Raw genomic sequence first — 18,115 nt, 5'->3', positions numbered from 1 at the left:
GATTGGTGTCTGCTCTAATTGTCATCATAGAACCTACATCCAGTGACTGATGGAAGCAGATGCAGAAACCCACAGCCAAGCACTTGGCCAAGATCCTAGAGTTCAGTTGAAGAGAGGGAGGAAGGATTATGGGAGGGGGGGTGTGTGTCGTCACGATCATGATGGGAAAACCCACAGAGATAGCTGACCCAAGCTAGTGGGAGCTCATGAACTCTGTACTGACAGCTGGGGAGCCTGCATGGGACCGCACTAGGCCCTTTGAGTGTGGGTGAAAGTTACCTGGCTTGATGTGTTTGTAGGTCCCCTGGCAATGGGACCAGGAATTACCCCGGCTATGAGAACTGGCTTTTTAGAGCCCATTCCCTATGCTGCGATGCCTTGCTCAGCCTTGATGCAGGGCGGAAGGGCTAGGTCTGGCCTCAACTTGGTATGCCAGCCTGTGTTAACTACCCAAGGGAGGCCTTACCCTCTGTGAGGAGGGGTTGTGGGTGGGATGGGGGGAGGTAGGGAGGTATCGGGAGAAGGGGAGGGAGAGGGAACGGGGATTGGTATGTAAAAGGAAAGAAAAAATTAAATAAAAAAAATACAAAAAAACAAACAAACAAAAAAAAAAAACCCTGAAACTGTCTGAATAATCCAATAAAGCCCTGGCAGTAACTCCAATATTTCCCCAAACTACAGAGCTTCTAGAGGGAAGCCAGGGCCTGAGCACGGTGAGACAAGCAGGCTCATCCCCACGTCCTTTCCCCTGCACCCTTCCCAACAGGAACTCCTGGGCCGCTCTTGCTTTGCTGCTCCTCTGCCCAAGCCTTCATAGTCCCCAGAGGAAGAGCAGGAGCTCCTGGAGGTCCAGAAGACCTCACAGAGCACCTCTCTAGAGTACCGCTCTAAGTGTCCCAGCAAGCCTAAATAGCCAACTCCTATGCAGCTGCAGCCTCTGGGAGGCTGGCTGTATAAGGTCTATTACATTATAAGAAGCTCCCATGATTCCCTGGTTCCTAGAACATTCCAGTCCATATGAAGTGCTTGATTTCCTGTTTCTGGCAGTGAATCTGCATGGATCTGGGAGCTAGAGAGCAGCTGATATAATTATCTGGAAAAGCCCACAGCATTTATTTCATGGGTGGATAGCATTTAAGACAAAGTCACTCAGGAGGCTAAGACAGGAGGATTGCCTCAAGTTTGAGCTACAGTGTGAGACTCATCTCAAAAACAAAAGGGGAAAAAAAAAAACGGGCATTGGAGATGCGTGCCTTTAATCCCAGCACTTGGAAGGCAGAGGCAGGTGGATCTCTGAGTTTGAGGCCAGCCTGGTCTACAGAGCAAACTCCAAGACAGCCAGGACAACACAGAAAGACCCTGTCTCAAAAAACAAAACAAACCTGAAGTCAGATGTGAAACTCAACCTCTCTTAGACAAAGTGCTCACCCACTTGCCTCAGTAGGTGATCTAGAAGCCTGTGTAGGCCTGCCTCTTGGGCAGTGCTGAAGGACAGAACCCCCCCACAGTTAGCTATGGTGGCAAATGTGATGTGCCACGGTGACAGGTGAGGCATTTGGAAAAGCAGCACACTTTCTAGACTGGGACACTTGAGCTTTGAAGGCATGTGGCTGGACCTGTGACCTTTAGTGGCCTTTGATGAAGTCTTGTCTGTGGTAAGGAGGAAGAGAAAGACACACTTGAGGGAAAGAGGAAGGTCCCAGGCCCTGGGAGGGGCATAAACTGGCAGATGGCAGAAGAAGCCAGTCATGGGCCCCACCCCTGAGAGCACATTCTGGTCTTCCAGGCCGTCCATCCCCGACCTGGAATCTAGGAGGGGATTCTCAGCATTCCTGCACCAAGCTGTGCCTGAGAGGGTTTCTGAGAGGGTATCTATATTTCATCTTGACTTGGTTCAGCCCTCAGATGTGCCCCTGCACAAGGAGGTGATGAAGGAGCCCTGCAGGGAACTTTATCTCTCAGTGACCTATCTAAAGGCCAGCTCAGGGCTGAGGTAACGCGTGTTCAATGAACCAGTCTTTCTTTAGTAGGGAAACCTTCACGGCCAGCAGGAGAGAAGTATGCCAGGTGCTGGCAGAGGCGCTGGGTCTGATGACTGATGGCCCTGTTTTCCCCCTGCATAGCAACAAACCCACCATAATTAAAGACCAGCTCAGTGGAGGGCTCAAAGAATCCAGAGGTAAGAGAGAGGTCCTAAGGGAGAGCGAGAGGCCACAGATAGCTGTAGTTGGGAATGCTACATTCAGGAGTGAGGTGTTGAACCTGCAGGGACCCCGGCTTTGAGGTCTATTTTTACCTTCCTCTGCAACTGCTGTAGTAGGTGAATGAAAACATATGAGGACATGACCCCTCCTAGGTATAGTTGAGGAGGTTTACTGTAGAGATGAGGGAGAGCACAGCCAGAGGCGTCTGGAAGGATCCAGACTGAACCAGGACAGCAGGCTGAACTGGGCCATGGCGGTGTGTGTGTGTGTGTGTGTGTGTGTGTGTGTCTCGCAGAGTGAAAAGGGTAGAGAAGGAGGTCAAGAGAGTGTGTAACCAAAATGGCTGAGGTTGTATAGGATCAGAAGCCTGGGGGAGTGGGGGAGCCAGTCCCTAGGAGGGAGATTAGGGTAGGGGTGGGGTGAGACTTGTCCCGGGTTCCTTTGACACCTAACAGTAGGGGCTGTGTCAGGGGACAGGGCGGTGTATACACACACCAATGGAAGCCAGTGTCACACACGTGGCAGGCAAACACTAGACCACTGAGGCACGCCCAAGCCAAGGGTTGGGGACTCTTCACCTGGAACACAAGGGAAGCAGAGCTGGAGCTAAAGGCTTTGGCAAGGATTCTTCTGAGGCCAGTCCTTCAGGGAACAGTGTGAGAAGCGAGGAGGACCAAGCCGGACAGACAGGGCCCTAGTGGCTGGTCTTGGCTGGGCGAGCTCCATGAAGCTGGGCACTCAGTCACACTCAAGGGTACTCGAAAGAGCTGGCCACCACTCAGGACTTGGGTATTTACCCATAGCTATCAAAGGGCAGCCATGCCCCATTAGAAATGGGCATGTGGGTACAGGTGTGTCCCAGCCATCTTATTCTCCATGCCAACAAAGACCTATAGCAGAAAGTAGGTGTAGGAGGGGCATGGTTAAGGTTGGGGCTGGTATGAACTCATTATTGTCTGTGGATACAAGGTGTGCAGCTTGCTGGTTGGGGTTGGTAGTTGGCATCTGCAGTAGTATCAAACACCCAGAACTTGTGATTCTCTGTGTTGGCCCTGGGCATGCCAAGTCACTGGGATAGCCCAGGAGCTCTCGGATCTATGGTCATCATGGTTACACCCAGGAGGTAGGGCTGACACAGGCTTCATCCACCTTAGATGTCCAGACATGGTGGTGACCAGGGCAGCTAAGGGGCTCATAAATGGCATCCAGGTGACTGTATGACAGAGGGAAACAGTCTGGGTGCTTTCTGAGGTGCTACTGTGCAGATGCATAGTAGTTAAACGTAAAGATTAGTTACTGTGTGATCTGTAAATACTGGTCATTGTCACCTGTAAGGACAGGATCGACACAATCAGCAGTTAGGGCCTGGATGCCCAAGTGCTTTCCTCTCATCTCTGCTCCTGACCTGGGCCCGTGGGGCACAGGAAGAAGGCTATCCTCACTGTGGCCAGCATGGGTGTGCTTTCTGCCCCTCCCTGAGAAGGAGGTAACTTTTCTTCCCCAGGGACCGGGAGACACCTGGGCACCCTCAGCCTGAAGAAAACAGGTTATGAAGAGATAGGAGAGGCTTCGAGAGTGGGGACAGGCCTTTCTTTGTAACCCCTCCTGGAGCTTCCGGAAAAGGAGGAAGGGGTTGAGTTCGTGAGCAGTTCCACCCCTGCACAGGGCCCCGCCTCCACCGCCAGCTGTGGGCAGGAAAAGGCTGAGCAGCAGGGGTAGCCAAGTCTGCACACAGGCCTGTCCCTTCCCTCCTGGCTCTGATCAGGCCGGGAAGAGGCCATGCTGTGGTTCCCTGCCTCCAAGGGCCAGGATGGGGGAGCCAGACCTCGAGGAGATGGGGTGCGGTGGGGCCGTGGAGAGGCCAAGAACACTTGCCAGGCTAGAGAGCAGGTGGTAGAGCTAACAGCAGCACTCACTGTCTCTGGCTCACTTGGGTCCCGTGTTGGCCTCTATCGGAAAGCCTGCCCCCTCCCTGGGAGAGCCTCTCAGCTACAGTTGCTCGTTAGAGACAGCACCATAGTTCCGGGCCATGGAAGGCTGGACAGAGGTCGTCTGTTACAGCTCCTCTATGGCCTGTCTAGAAACGACCTCACTGGGACGTTTGTGTGGTTCGGTGCAGCTCCGGGCTTGGGTCTGGGCCATCATTCTCTGGTTGGTTTGGGCTTGTCCTTCCCAAATCCCCACTCCAGCCCTGATCTGGTTTCACTGCTCGATTGGGCTGGTATAACCACAGACACCCTTCTGGTGCTGAACTCATTTGGAAAATGCCGATGACTAATCTGGCTGTCTTCCCCCCAGCTTCTTCACATGAGTGTGGGCTGAACACTCGCCCCTACCCCCACCCCACTCCTGTTAGGAATTTGCCAAAGGCTCCTGGCCACAAGCCCTGTTGGCATGCTTCCCAGAGGGGTCTCTACTACCAACCTTATTTTTCTTTATTTTTTGAAAAACGTCTATTTGGTGTGTGTGTGTGTGTGTGTGTGTGTGTGTGTGTGTGTGCCACAGCATGTAGGTTGAAGTCAGAGGACAACTTTTAAGAGCCAGTTCTCTCCTTTCCCAGTGTGGGTTCTGAGGGATCCAACTTGAGTGATCAGACTTAGCTGCATGCATCTTTTTTTTTTAATGGCCTTTTTAAAAAAATTTTTTTATTACTAAGAAATTTTCTGTTCATTTTACATACCAACTACAGGTGCCCCTCTCCTCCCTCCCGCCCCCCAGCCTCCCCCCCCAACCCACCCCTCATCCCCACCTCCTCCAAGGCAAGGACTCCCACAGGGAGTCAGCAAAGCCTGGCACACTCAGTTGAGGTAGGTCCCGTTGCATGCATCTTTATTCACTGAGCTCAGTCATCTTTCTGGCCTTTAGAACCTTAACTGTTTGTTTGTTTGAGATTGAGTTTCGGGTCGCCTAGGCTGGCCTTGAATTCTTGATCTTCCTACCTCAATATCCACGTGTTGGGATTATAAGCCAGCTCAGCTTTTTGGTATATACCATATATGGTATACATATGGTTTTGGTTTTAGTTTTGGTGTTCAAGATAGGCTTTCTCTGTGTAGCCATGACAGTTCTGGAACTCTCTCTGTAGACTAGGCTGGCCTTGAACTCACAGAGATCCACCTGCCTCTGCCTCCCAAGTGCTGGGATTAAAGGCGTGCGCCACCATAGCCAGCTTTTTTTTTACTTCTTTTAAGACATGGTCTTACTCTGGAGCCCAGACTGGCCTTGAATTTGCTGTGATCCTCCTGTCTCTGCCACCTGAATGTTGGGCTCACAGTGTGGACCACTCTGCTCAACTCCAATGGCCAACCTCCTAACTCCATCTGACACTTAGGCAGCAGGCAGATTCTAGATACAACTTCAAATAATAGACATGAAGTTGGGGTCCTCAAGACCCTTGTCCACTGTCATGACAAACAGGAACAAAGTTGGGACAGGTCTTCAAGTGGGAAAGAGTGGGAAAGGCCAGTCCTCTGGACTACTGCCAGGCTCTGGAAGGTGAGGGTGTCTCTAACCGTGTGTGGTGGTTGGCTTGTGTGAAGGCAGGAGGGCAAGTGACAGCTCCAGGTATGTTCTCCAGCATGAGTCCTCTCGATCTGGAGAGGCCTTCTGGGGCCACCAGCTGATGACCCTAGATGGAGGGAGGCAGGAGATGGGAATGCCATCTGCTAGGGTGGCATCTTGATAGAGCCTGTTTCTGTGTCCAGGTCAAAACAGCCCTTAGGAAGAGTCCTTGATCTGCCGGCAAAGGCAGGTACAAGCCCCCTTTCCAGGGATTGATGAATTTTTCTGTTTCTAGGAATGGGGACTGGCACTTGACAGAAATGTACTCAGGGAACTGAAATAATAGCTTCCCAAATATCACAGCGGCAACACGGGCTGCCTCTGGGGGTGTAAGGAGGGGACTCAGGATGTGCTATTTGAAAATGTGTCGCCGGGCGGTGGTGGCGCACGCCTTTAATCCCAGCACTCGGGAGGCAGAGGCAGGTGGATCTCTGTGAGTTCGAGGCCAGCCTGGTCTCCAAAGCGAGTTCCAGGAAAGGAAAGGCGCAAAGCTACACAGAGAAACCCTGTCTCGAAAAACCAAAAAAAAAAAAAAAAAAAAAAGAAAGAAAAAAAAAGAAAATGTGTCAACAGGTTTGGAGTTCTTAAGCCCGTTTGCTATAGTAAATCACACCGCATCGGCTTGGCATTTTAACCATTTTTCTTTTTCTTTCTTTGAGACAAGGTTTCTCTGTGTAGCTCTGGATATCCTGGAACTTGCTTTGTAGACCAGGGTGATCTCGAACTTAGAGACCTGCCTGTCTCTGTCTCTGCCTCCTGAGATCTGGGGCTAAAGGCATGGACCTCCACCCTCCACCATTTTAACCATTTTTAAGTATGCAATTAAGGAACTTTCAAAATCCTCCTCCTCTTCCTTCTTCATTTTTGGAGATAAGGTAGCCCAGGCTGGCCTCAAACTTGCAATTCTCCTGCCTCCTGAGAGCTGGGATGACTGGTTTGTGCTACCATGCCTAGCTCTAGAGCCTTCTGAGTTCCCATTAACAGTTTCTTTCCTCCCCACACTCTACTCTGGCAGTCTTCTATTCTCCGTGTCTGAACTGACCTAACCTAGATACTTTTATATAAAGTCAGGCATAATTCCAGCACTCAGAGGCAAAAGCAGGCGGATCTCTCTGAGTTGGAGGCTGGTCTGGTCTGCACAGCAAGTTTCAGGCCAGTCAAGGCTGTATAGTGAGATCCTGTCTTAAAAAAAAAAAAAAAAAAAAAAAAAAAAAGCTGGGCAGTGGTGATGCATGCCTTTAATCCCAGCACTGGGGAGGGAGGGGAGGCAGGTGATCTTTGTGAGTTCGAGGCCAGCCTGGGCTACAGAGTGAGTTCCAGGAAAGGTGCAAAGCTACACAGAGAAAACCTGTCTTGAAAAAACTAAATGAAATAAAACATAGCCAGATGGCACTGGATAGATAGTTTGTCTAGTAGTCATTAGCTGATGGATCTTTGGTCTGTTTCTACTTCTTGGATAATTTTGTTCTCAGCACTCCAATTCCAAGTTCTGCTTGAAAACTGGTTTTTGAAGACTCAAAAACCAACCAAACAATCAAAAACAAAACAAACAAACACAAACCCCTGGAATCACACACTATTTATTCTTTGTGGCTCAGTGTTTTCCAGATGTTTAGTTTGTAGTGGTGCCATAACTTGGTTCCCTGCTATAACCAGGTAATACTCAACTGCATGATGGCTCATGTTTGCCCACCCATTCACCCACTAATAGACACCTGGGGTGTTTCTGCATAGAATTAACATTCCACTATAGACAAGTAGGGATGACTGGATCAGCTCTCAGACAAAGTGGAAACCCTAGCGGCAGAGCTGAATCCCTCTGTCTACTCTGGCCCTGTTCCATCCTCCCCACCTAGGAGACCGATCCCTAGCACTGTATAAACTCCGGCACGGCACACCTCTAAGTGGCTGTGGGAAGATAAGAAGTTCGATAGCCTTGGCTTCCTAGCAAGTTCAAAGCCATGTCTAAAGAAAGAGGAAGAGGGAGAGGGAGAAAAGTGATACCGAGGTGCTAGGGCTGCTGACCAGACAGGCTCTTCCTGGTCCTGCCTGCTCCGGCTCTCCCTATTGGCAGGCAGCAAGAAGGAAAGTTCCCATACTAAGGATCTGGTCCATTTTATTTGGCCTAGGTAACACATGTATGTGACTGACTATGACACCAAAGGGTAGGAGGCTTGCATGCAGGCTGAGGCGGCATGCATGTGAGGGTGGCACCATTGTTCCAATGGTAACATGGTATCTTACAAAGCAGGGAGTCTTTAGCTGCTCTGTAACTGCTACAGAGAACAGCACTGTAGGATACATTTTAGTTTCTTTGACAGTTCTGCCTTCAGGTTTTTTTCACCTTTTGCTACTTTGACAGCCGTGAGACACAAACATTTCAGTTCTACAGTGGTTCTCAACCTTCCTGCTGCTGCCTCCCTTTAATACAGTTCCTCATGGTGTGGTGACCTCCAACCACAAAATTATTTCATTGCTACTTCATAACTGTAATTTTGCTACCGTTATGAATTGTAATGTAAATATCTGATATGAAGAATATATGATATGCAACCCACGTGAAAAGGTCCTTCGACCCCCAAAGGGGTCACGACGGATAGGTTTAGAACTGCTACTCTAGAAGAAGGCTTGAATGGGTTTCAGAACCTTTCTCTTGTCTCGGCAGCACTAGCACTCGCCCTTCAGAGCCTTCAGACTAGAGGGGAGTGAGTGTTGGAGACAATGTAAATGTTTGAACACTAGCCGTCCAGGGAAAGCCTGCATTGCTGCTGGTTTTGGAGAATTGAAGATTCCAAAGTGGTGATTGGTTGACTTTAGCCCGCTGGTGCCTTGAGGCTCAATGGTGGTCACACCATCCCTCCTGGTCCCTCAGCCTCTGCTCCTAACTCCACTTATTCTCCAGTGCAGCTGAGTGCATGCTGAACTTGGTGCCTCTTGTACAATCATGGGGCTTTCCCCCCCTTTCTTCTTTCCTGTCCGCCTTAATACGGAAGACTGAGCCAAACCAAGACGGCTTGGGTGAGGTACCCGGCACGTGCAGGACCCAGACCTGGTCTGGGCACCAAGGGGACAGCAGGTGCTCTGGCAGCATGGGGTACCATCTATAGCACACTGATTAAGGCCAAACCACCCAGTGGGGCAGGTAGGACTGGCAGCCGTCCCAAAGCCCCAATCCAGACCACAGTGCGATGCAGCTGTCGGGTTCCACGGCAGTAGTGTCTCTCCACCCCAAACACCAAGTCCAGGCCAGCGTGGCCGCCGCTGCCACAGTGGAGAACTTGAAACAACAGACAACCCTCAGGGGGCGCTGCGCCCTCGTGACTTGGGGAGCAAAGCGCAAAGTTACTCCAGCTACAAGGGGCGCAGTTGCGGTGGGTGCTACAGAGGGTCAGGGGAGTCAGGCCTTGCAAGTCTTTTTGTATCGCCCCCATCCCGGGTCCCAGGCTCGGGTCCCCCGGGGAGAAGCGCCCCCCAACCCCGGCACGGTGGGAGTGACCGCACTGGGCTGCAGGGGGTCTTCGGAGACGGCCGGATCGGGGTCTCCGGCTCACCGGCACCAACCGGGCCAGGGGAGCTGGAGCGCGCGGGGACTGCGCTGGGCAGCGAGGGGTGCCTGGGCGCGCCAGGCCGTCGAGGGAAGCGCGGAGGCGGGCACTCCGGAGAGGGCGGGGGCCGAGCTTATAAAGGCCCGCAGGCGGGCGCAGGGAGAGAGCCGCCGAGTCGCCGTCCGGCCCAGCGCGGCCCTACGAGAGCCGCCCGGAGTTCCGCCCGGGGCGGGCTGACACCTCAGCGCGCGCGGGCTCCGGCCGTCGGTACCAGAGGGCGCGGCCGGCCCGGGTCCCGGCCGGCGGAGGACGAGGCCGGCGGGAGGTCCTAGCCGCGGCGCGCCCCACGTGTGGAGACCCGCCCTGAGTGCCATGGCGCGTGGTTCCTCCGGCCCCCGCACCTCCCCTTAGCCACGGCGGCGCGACCCCGGGCGGTCCCCGGGCCTCGGGGCATGGAGCCGCACGTGCTGGGCGCCGGGCTCTACTGGCTGTTGCTGCCCTGCACGCTCCTGGCGGGTGAGTGGAGGGCGCGGGCCGGAAGGCTGCGTCCGGGGGGGCCCCCCGGGGACGCGCGAGGGGGCGCGCGGGCGAGCCTAGGCGAGGAGATTCCCCGGGACTCGCGGCCCAGGGCGATCGCATTCCTGGGGCGTGAGCGCGCAGGGCGACCTCGGCGGGCCCGGCCCGGGCACCGGGTGGGATCGCGGCCGGCCGCGGCGAGGCGCGGGTCCCCGAGCGCCCCAGATAGCGTTGGGCGTTTCCGCGCGGGCTAGGAGGAGAGGCCCAGGCGAGGGGCTGTTCGCGTCTGAGGCGTGAGGGGAGCGCGAATTTCTAGTCTCTTTCGTGTTTTAAAAAGAAAGAAAAAGAAAGAAAGAAAAAAAAAAGTCAAACTTGCATCACGACTTCCTGACCAATCTGGGAGAAGGCGGCGTTCTGCCTGGAGCTTTTCAAGTCAGACTTTTCCTACCAGGACTGACAAGGTTCCAGCCCTAGGCGCAGTCCCCAGTGTTCTTAGTCCCAGTACCGAGGCTGTCTGCCCTATGCCTTGGAAAGAGCTCCTGTCTTTCTCATGCCCTACTTGGTCACCTTCCAGAGGGACTGGGACGCAGGGCACCCCAGAAGTCTCTGGCCTGGTGTCAGAACTGGAGATCCCCAACCGTGGCATGTGTCCCTTGCTTGCAAAGAGCTCCTCTCCTTCTGTGGCATAGGTGCTGGGCTCCTCTGCAGCTCTCCCAGCCTCACCCAGGGCACCGTGCCCAACTGTTCACCCCCTCCCCGCCCTTTGGAGCAGTCACCCCAAACCCCAGACATGTGACCTTCTCCATGCTCAGATTAAGTTAGCCCACAGAGAGATGGCGCGGTTTGCATTGTGAAAGTTTATCAGCCTATGTGAAATCCATCTGTTGGAGGTGTGTGTGTGGGGGGGGGGTTGTGTTTGGTCCCCTCCGTTCCTCCAGGGACACCCTGCTTGCTCACCCTGTTTTAGGTAGATGTCTTAGGAACAGGCTCCTGGGGTGTCAGGCATCCTGGGCAAAATGTACTGTGACTTCCAGACAGGCTGAGTTTTGATTTGTAGCACCAAAATGTGGTGAGACATGGGGGAAAATTTTCAAGGCAGGAATCAATGAAAACCATTGAGCTTGGAAAGGAGGGGCCAGGGGACACTGTCCTCAGCTCAGCCAGGTCTCGGGAGAGCCAAGGTCCAGGGCCCACATGGGTGGCTTGTTTTCCTCACTGGCCTGTAGACTATAAAAATAAGCTGAATGGGTGGAGGACAGTGTAGAAGACAGGTACCCTTCTTAAGGGGATAGCCGCAACAGGAGCTGTTTCTCAGGACACCTGAGGCTCCGTAACTGTCTGTCAGTGCTTGGGGACATGAAAAGCAGGGCAGGGAACAGGTGGGCTTGTGTGGGAAGAAAGGTTTCATCTTCATCAACGAGGTCCTCTTGTACAGACAGGGGCCTTCTTAAACAAAGTCAGCCGAGTTTTCTCTGACAGACCAGATGGTGAATGTTTTCACATCATGAAATACTCTGATTTTTTTTTTCCAGCCAGTAAAAAATGCACAAACCATTCTTAGCTCATGGGCAGTACTGAAATCGACTGTGAGCTCGGGTCCAGCCTGGATCAGTGACCCCTGAGGATCAGTCAGGGCTCTGAGGTCCCCTAGCTTTTCAGTGGCAGTGCGTGGGTGGCAGGGGAAGCTTCCAGTCTGAGTCTGGTTAGGATGTGAAGGAGGCTTTGCCAACTCAGGGGGTTCCCACCCAGGCTGTGTGTTAGTCACCTAGGGAGCTTTCAAAAGAATATTGATGACTAACACTGCTGTCTTTCCTTAGGCCCAAACTGTCCCCCCAATAAAGTTCATTCATGAGGACATACCCAGGCACAGGCCACACCTACCCTGACTCTGAGCCTGGATGTGGGCTTGGCCATTAACGCTTTTCTTTACGTCGGGGGAGGTGGGCAGGGGACACAGAGTCAGCCAAGTGCACTGCATGGTGCCACAGGAGATGCTGGCATTCTGTTCATTGTTATGGGGCGTAGCCGTCTCTGAGGGACCTCATGCTGGAGGTGGGACATTCACTCCATCTCTTGTGTGGGCTCCCTCGCCCTCCACCCTCTGAACAGTTTGAATCCTGTGTTTTGGAAATCAGGCTTTCGCAGGTTAGTCATCCTGTGTGCTGGGTGCTGGCCCAGGCCTTCGCAGAGGTTTGAGTCACCCTGGAGTGGTTCAGCCCCCTTGTCCCCTTCCCTAACAGGATGACAACCTGAAAAGCCAGGTGATGCCCCAGCCTCAAGGGAACAGTGACCAGCTCAGGCAGAGTTACCTGGTGACCTGGAGACCTAGGGATCAGGGCCCAGGGATGGAAGCTTCCAGAGAGGTCTAGGAGAGGTGTTTTGTGCTTGGGAGAGAAAGGACCAGGTCTCCTGCCTCTTGGCCTCACAGGGGAGCCAGGAACTTAAATACCAAGCAAGAGCCAGGTAGTAAGAAAGCTCACTGAGGACGCCAGTGAGAAAGACCTGTGGTGAGACAATATGGTCTCTGCTCTCAGGGTCCAACACATGGCACCCGCCATAGCATGGGGGGAATTGCCACATCCATGACAGCGTGGCACCTGGGCTTGAGTGATCGTCTCTGAGAACTATCACTGTTTACAGTGGGGGTATGCCTTTCTTCTCAGAATATTTTCATTGTCACCATTTAACTGTCCGTGGTGGGAAGGTATCTGGCTTGCCCAGCACACATACCTCAGTCAGTCCTCACTCAGTGGTCAGATCTGTTGCTGAAACTCAGGGCCAGGAAGGGCAGTAAGATGGCAGAGAACCGAGTCTTTCCCGCTCCTGGTGCTGCAGTCCTGGTAGCCACAGAATGGGTGAGGTCCCACTTCCCCCTGAGCATTGTGGGGGACTCCCTGCTGAGCCTTGGCAACCAGGCCTGGCAGAGGGGTGGGCCCCTGCTTCCATGCTGGGTCTGGGAGGGAATGAGTAAGCAGGCTAGGTCCCAGTATGTTTAGGGGAGGAGCTGGGGACCCTCTGAGAACTGAGAGAAGATCACACGTCAGACCATCGTCTTCTTGCAGGTGGTCACTGGCAGCCAGGGGGAGGGTCCTGCAGAGGAAGTGACCTCGCTGGGGTAGGCAGAGTGCTAGCTTCTGATCCTGGCCCCGGGCTGTTTCCTGGGCGGTGGCTCTGCCTGCATGTACTGACAGTTCTGAGTTTTGCTTTCTTACCGTCGGGGTTGGGGAGGGCAGGGCTCCATGTGAGCTGCCGCCACGCAGCTCTGGGTCTCCTTTCAGTTCTGTTACCTATTTTAGAAGTGGGTAATTGGATGTTTGCTTCTTCATATACATTTCTTCTTGTGACTAAAGCTCAGCTTTCACGCCTGCCCTCTATCGTACCGTTGGCTTTGGGGCTCCATGTCAGAATGCAGCTGTCTAGGATTAGGATAGATGGACGGAACTGATTCAAAGGCCCGAGAGCATATGGATGGGAAGGGACAACCCCGACACGAAGCTTCCTCTGCCCTCTTTGCTGGCAGGTACCTGTTTAAGGTCGCTGGGAGGACAAAAGGAGTCTGCTGGAGCATGTGCCGAGGGTGGAGGAGTCTGGGTGAGAGACAGCAGATAGCATCCCGTGCCTTCGTCTCACTCTGAACTTGCCTGGCCTTTAACCTCTTTCTAGGCTTCATCTCTCCTGTAAATGGAGCTATAAAAGTTTTAAGACCACTTCCAGACTCTGATCTCTGGTCCCTGGGCTGTGACTCTCACACCCAGGCCGGGGAGGTGGATGGGTCAGCTGCCTTTGGAGAAAGGCCGGTCCTTCATCCGGCGCTTTCCTCCTTGGTCTTGGTGGCTCGGGGCCCCTGAGTGCTTTCCCATGTGTGCTGTGCAAGGCCAGTCATTGGCCATCAGTGGCTAGGTCAGGTCTCCCGGGAGCTAAGTAGAATGGGGCTTCCCACTACTGGCTTCCCTTCAGCACAGATGACGCTTCTTAGGAAAAGTAGGCACTGGTGCCCTCACTTTCCATTCATAGGACCTGTCCCCAAGGGGGTCTGCAGCCCTCTACCCTGCATCGCACACTCAGATAGCGTGCAGCTTCCCGAACCCTCTGAGTTCATTCATGCGTCCTCTCATCTAGGTCTTGTGGGACAAAGTACTGGGTAGCAGCCAAGAGCCAAGTTCTGGTTCCAGGCCAGTGGTGCCTGGGCATTGGGGTGGGGGTGAGGGTGGGGGACGGGACTGATGAATGTGGTAGAGGTAAGAGTGCTCACTTCTTTCTGACCAGGCCTGAGGGCACTGTGAGCCCCTGCAGCTGTTCATAGGTAGAGCGAGGCTCAAAGGCAGCAGTTACACCTGCAAACAGTCTCCCTTAGCTCCCCTCAAAGGGGCTCTGTGATGGCATCCAAAATGGTGTTTTCCAGGAATGGCATCCAAAACAGGGCCCCCCCAATAGTGCCATCCCAAAGGACTTCCTAATAATGATATTCCAAACAGGTCTCCCCGGCAATCAGTGCCTCTAAGTGGAGCACTCCAGAAGTGCCTTCCAAAGTGGTCTGCTCCCTCCTCTATCTGGACAGAGCAGTCCGAGGAAACCCATGAGTTGCAGGAAGAGGAGGGTATAGGATGGAGGGTTCGCTAGTCTGGAGGGAGACAATAGGTAGCCAGGCTAGAGGATGAGGTCACTGTAGCATTCCAGGGCCCTCTGCCTCCTTAGAAGGAGACCAGCTAGGGACTGGTGGGTGGTGAGCTGCTAGAGTCAGTGGTACTGGGGCTGCGTAGGGCCAGAAGAGCCCTCCCTGGGCCTGTCCCCTCTTTGCAGAGGGGCCTCCAGGGGCAAGAGCCAGGGAGCGGGGGCTGGGTGGAGCCTGAGGATGCCCCCCAACCAAGTTTTCAATTATAGTTGTTTCCTTATCTGTATGGTACATGCTCCTGGTGGAGCCTGTCTTGGTGACCGAGGCCTATAATCCCAATTACCCTGGAGGCTGAGACAGGAGGATCATAGGTTCAAGGACTATATGGGTCATTTACCAGACTCTGTTTCAAAGTAAAAAGCAAAAGGAGGGGCTGGTGGAATAGTCCAGTTATAGAGTGATGGCCTGGATGTGTGAGATCATGGATTCAGTCCCCAGCACCAGGAAAGCAGACAAAAAACCCTGGTGGACCTCTTGAAGTACAGTCAGCGAACTGTTTTTCCTTAAACAAATACCTATGAGAGATGTTTGAAACCTACCATTGTACCAGACTAACTCTTTATGTCATCCATCACTCTCTATATACACCTGTGATAAGGTTTGATTTACATATTAGGCACAGAGGTTAACCACAAGAGCTAATAATAAGATTAAATAATTACCACCATATTCGGCATTAACAGTTATTAAGACAGGTATGGTGGCACAAGCCTTTCATCCCATCACTAGGGAGGCAGAGACGGACAGATCTCTGTGGGTTCAAAGCCAGCCTGGTTCTACATATCAGAGTTCCAGTCCTGCCAGTACTAGATAGTGAAACACTGTCTCCAAAAACAGTTATTTAAGGGTTGGCAGGATGGCTCAGCGGGTAAAGGCTCCCAAAAGTTGTCCTCTGAGTTACACATACATTGTAGTACATGTGCACTCCCCATGTGCACACACACAAACAAATAAATAAAATATTTTTAAAACCGATGAAATATCTACTGGAACTTTTCATCAAATATATTTGTACTGTGCCTGGGTGTAAGAAGGTTGAAAGCTCAGGTCAGCTGAGTGTAAATTCCTCTTTAACCCTTTTATTTATTCATTGGTTTTTCAAGACAGGGTTTCTCTGTTGTCCTGGCTGTCCTGGAACTCACTTTGTAGGCCAGGCTGACTTTGATCCACCTGCCTCTGCCTCCTGAGTGCTGGTATTAAAGGCGTGCGCCGCCGCCGCCGCCGCCGCCGCCGCCGCCGCCGCCGCCGCCGCCGCCACCACCACCACCACCACCACCGCTTCCTCCACCACTCAGTCCGCTTTAACCCTTTTAATTTCCAACTCCCATCCCTGTTCCCAGGAGGGCTTGGTCCTGCCCCGGGTCCTTGTCTCAGCCCGAGTGGCATCTGCTGCCCGTGGCCTCCTGCTACTGTCCTGTCACCTCACCTTGTCCTTTAGGGTTGGAACATCCATGGTTATTTTGGGGTTCCCCCTTAGGTCCCTCCCTTCAGTTGCTTCTAGGTTTCTGGTGTCAAGGGCACCTCTGGCTTTCATGCGTTTCTCTGGGCTGGACCCTGAGTCCTGTTGGGTTTATGCATGAAGATCACATATACCCAGGTAGCCACTCACACTGGTCCCTTGGGGAACTGGCCACAGTGGGGAAGCCAAGCATCGCCTTGTAGGGGACAAGGGTAACTGACCAGCAGACCAGCCTCCTGGGTGATAATCAGATGCCTTGGCCAATATGTGCAGCCGCCTCCTGACTCCCTGTAGTCATCCCAGGAACCCTTGCTGAGTGGGGTGGGTCCATTCTTCTGGCATGTTTTAATAGCATAATTATAAGGGGTATTTTTGGTCCTCTCTAACAGGCTGACAGGGTCAGCCACGACTGTTTACCAGGCTGCAATGTGCACGCTATTTTTCTCTGTAAGTATATATAGCTGAGACCGTTTTTTTTTCTCTGGGTTCAGGTTGCTGAGGGATGGTGGCCACCTCGGCCTCCTGTGGTTTTCTTTGCCGTTGAATGGAAGCCTAAAATGGGCCCAGGGAGTAGCTGCTGGGCTCTGAGGAACGTGAAGCTGGAGTGGCCTCCTGTCTTAGTTACTGTTGTATTGCTGTGAAGAGACACCACAACCAAGGGAACTTAAAAAAGAAAACATTTAGTTGGGAGCTTGCTTACAGATTCAGAGGGTTTGATGATCATGGTGGGAAGTGTGGTGTCAGGCAGGCATGGTGCTGGAGCAGTAGCTGAGAGCTTACATCTGATCCACCAAGTAGGAGGCAGAGAGAGAGACCATAAGACTGGGCCTGGTGTGGGCTTTTGAAACTTCAAAGCCCACCCTTAGTGACATGCTTCTTCCAATAAGGCCGCACCTCCTAATCCTTCCTAAACAGTCCACCAACTGGGAACCAAACCTTCAAATACATGAGCCTATGGGTGCCAGTCTCATTCAAACCAACACACCTCCCATCCAGGCCTTGAACCTTCCAGCTAATGTTCCTGATCAGCCTGGTTAAGGCCTTCAGAGGGCGTGTGTTAGGCCTCCTCCCGCTGCTTGGTTTTCCTCCAGTGTGAAGCAGCCACCTCCATCTTCCAAGCCTTGGCCATCCTCCAAAGACTTTTCAGCAAGAGAATTAAAACTGCTGAGCAAGTAAATCCCCAGGGTCTGCATTGAAGGCCTTTGCTTGTTGGGGACCTGAGGATGAGGTGTGGCTTCTGGACAAATGGTCTGAGGTGAGCCTTGGAGACTGCAAGCATAGGGTTTAGTATTCACCTCCTGGAACCCCTAAAACCTGCTGTCTGTCTGCTGACACCTTGCACCCCAGCTCCCAGCATGCCTGTCTGCCTCTGGGCTGTGGCTCCAGCATGCTCCTGGCCCTCCCTTCTCTCTCTCCCTCCCTTTTCTTTCTCTCTCTCATTTACTTGATTTCTGTTTATGGTTAAGACACTGTTTAACAGCATCATCCTGACAACATTACAGGGAGTTTTAAAGGGAAATGAGGGGCTAGAGAGATGGCTCAGCAGCTAAGAGTGTGTATGTACTATACCTGCAGAGGACTGAAGTTCAGCTCCCAGCACACATTGGGCTGCTTCCAGTAATCTAGAACTCCAGCCCCAGGGATCGAGACGTCCTCTTCGGGACTCTAGAGGCACCCGCACTCACCCATGCCCCCCCCCCCAACTCCCTCACATACAAATTAAAAAAGTAACAAAATCTTTAAAAGGAAAGTGAAACCATCACTAGCCTGACAGCTGTTCCTTCAGTAGCATGTCTGAGGGCTGGTGACAGTAGTGACCCACATGACTCCTGTATGCTCTGTGCTAAATTTTGTGCCATGGTCTCTGTCCTGGGGAGGGTTTTTCTTGTCCTGTTTATGAAGGAACAAGTGGACTGGTTATCCCAGTTGCCCAAGATCACTCTGTGGACAGGTGAAGTCACTCTGTGGGCAGCTGAGTACACCCAGTCCTGGCCAGCCTCCTGTTCCCTACATCACCTACAGTGAGATGGTCACATGCAGGCTTACAACAGGCTTGTGGGCTGTGGCCCATCTCCCAGCCCTGTCCCCTCTGTGTGTGAGTGGGTCCAGGACTGTTTTCCTCACCTCTGATATAGTCTGGCTGCCTCAAATTGCCAGT

The 18,115-nt window shown here is 52.9% G+C and overlaps 1 protein-coding gene across 3 annotated transcripts in view; it reads left to right on the top strand.

Annotated features, from left to right (window-relative positions):
- Positions 1-9,487: 9,487 nt before the first annotated feature.
- Positions 9,488-18,115, top strand: part of Piezo1 (piezo type mechanosensitive ion channel component 1) — a 69,463-nt gene continuing 60,835 nt past the window's right edge. For all 3 annotated transcript variants that reach the window (XM_037206329.1, XM_028880847.2, XM_028880846.2), the window contains exon 1: positions 9,488-9,826. In XM_037206329.1, the coding sequence (XP_037062224.1) occupies positions 9,763-9,826 (64 nt within the window). In that variant the 5' untranslated portion in view covers positions 9,488-9,762. The remainder of the gene's footprint in view (positions 9,827-18,115) is intronic.

The sequence above is a fragment of the Peromyscus leucopus genome, chromosome 5 (assembly GCF_004664715.2).
Source record: "Peromyscus leucopus breed LL Stock chromosome 5, UCI_PerLeu_2.1, whole genome shotgun sequence".
Taxonomy (NCBI): Eukaryota; Metazoa; Chordata; class Mammalia; order Rodentia; family Cricetidae; genus Peromyscus; species Peromyscus leucopus.
This window is presented reverse-complemented; position numbering and strand designations above follow the sequence as displayed.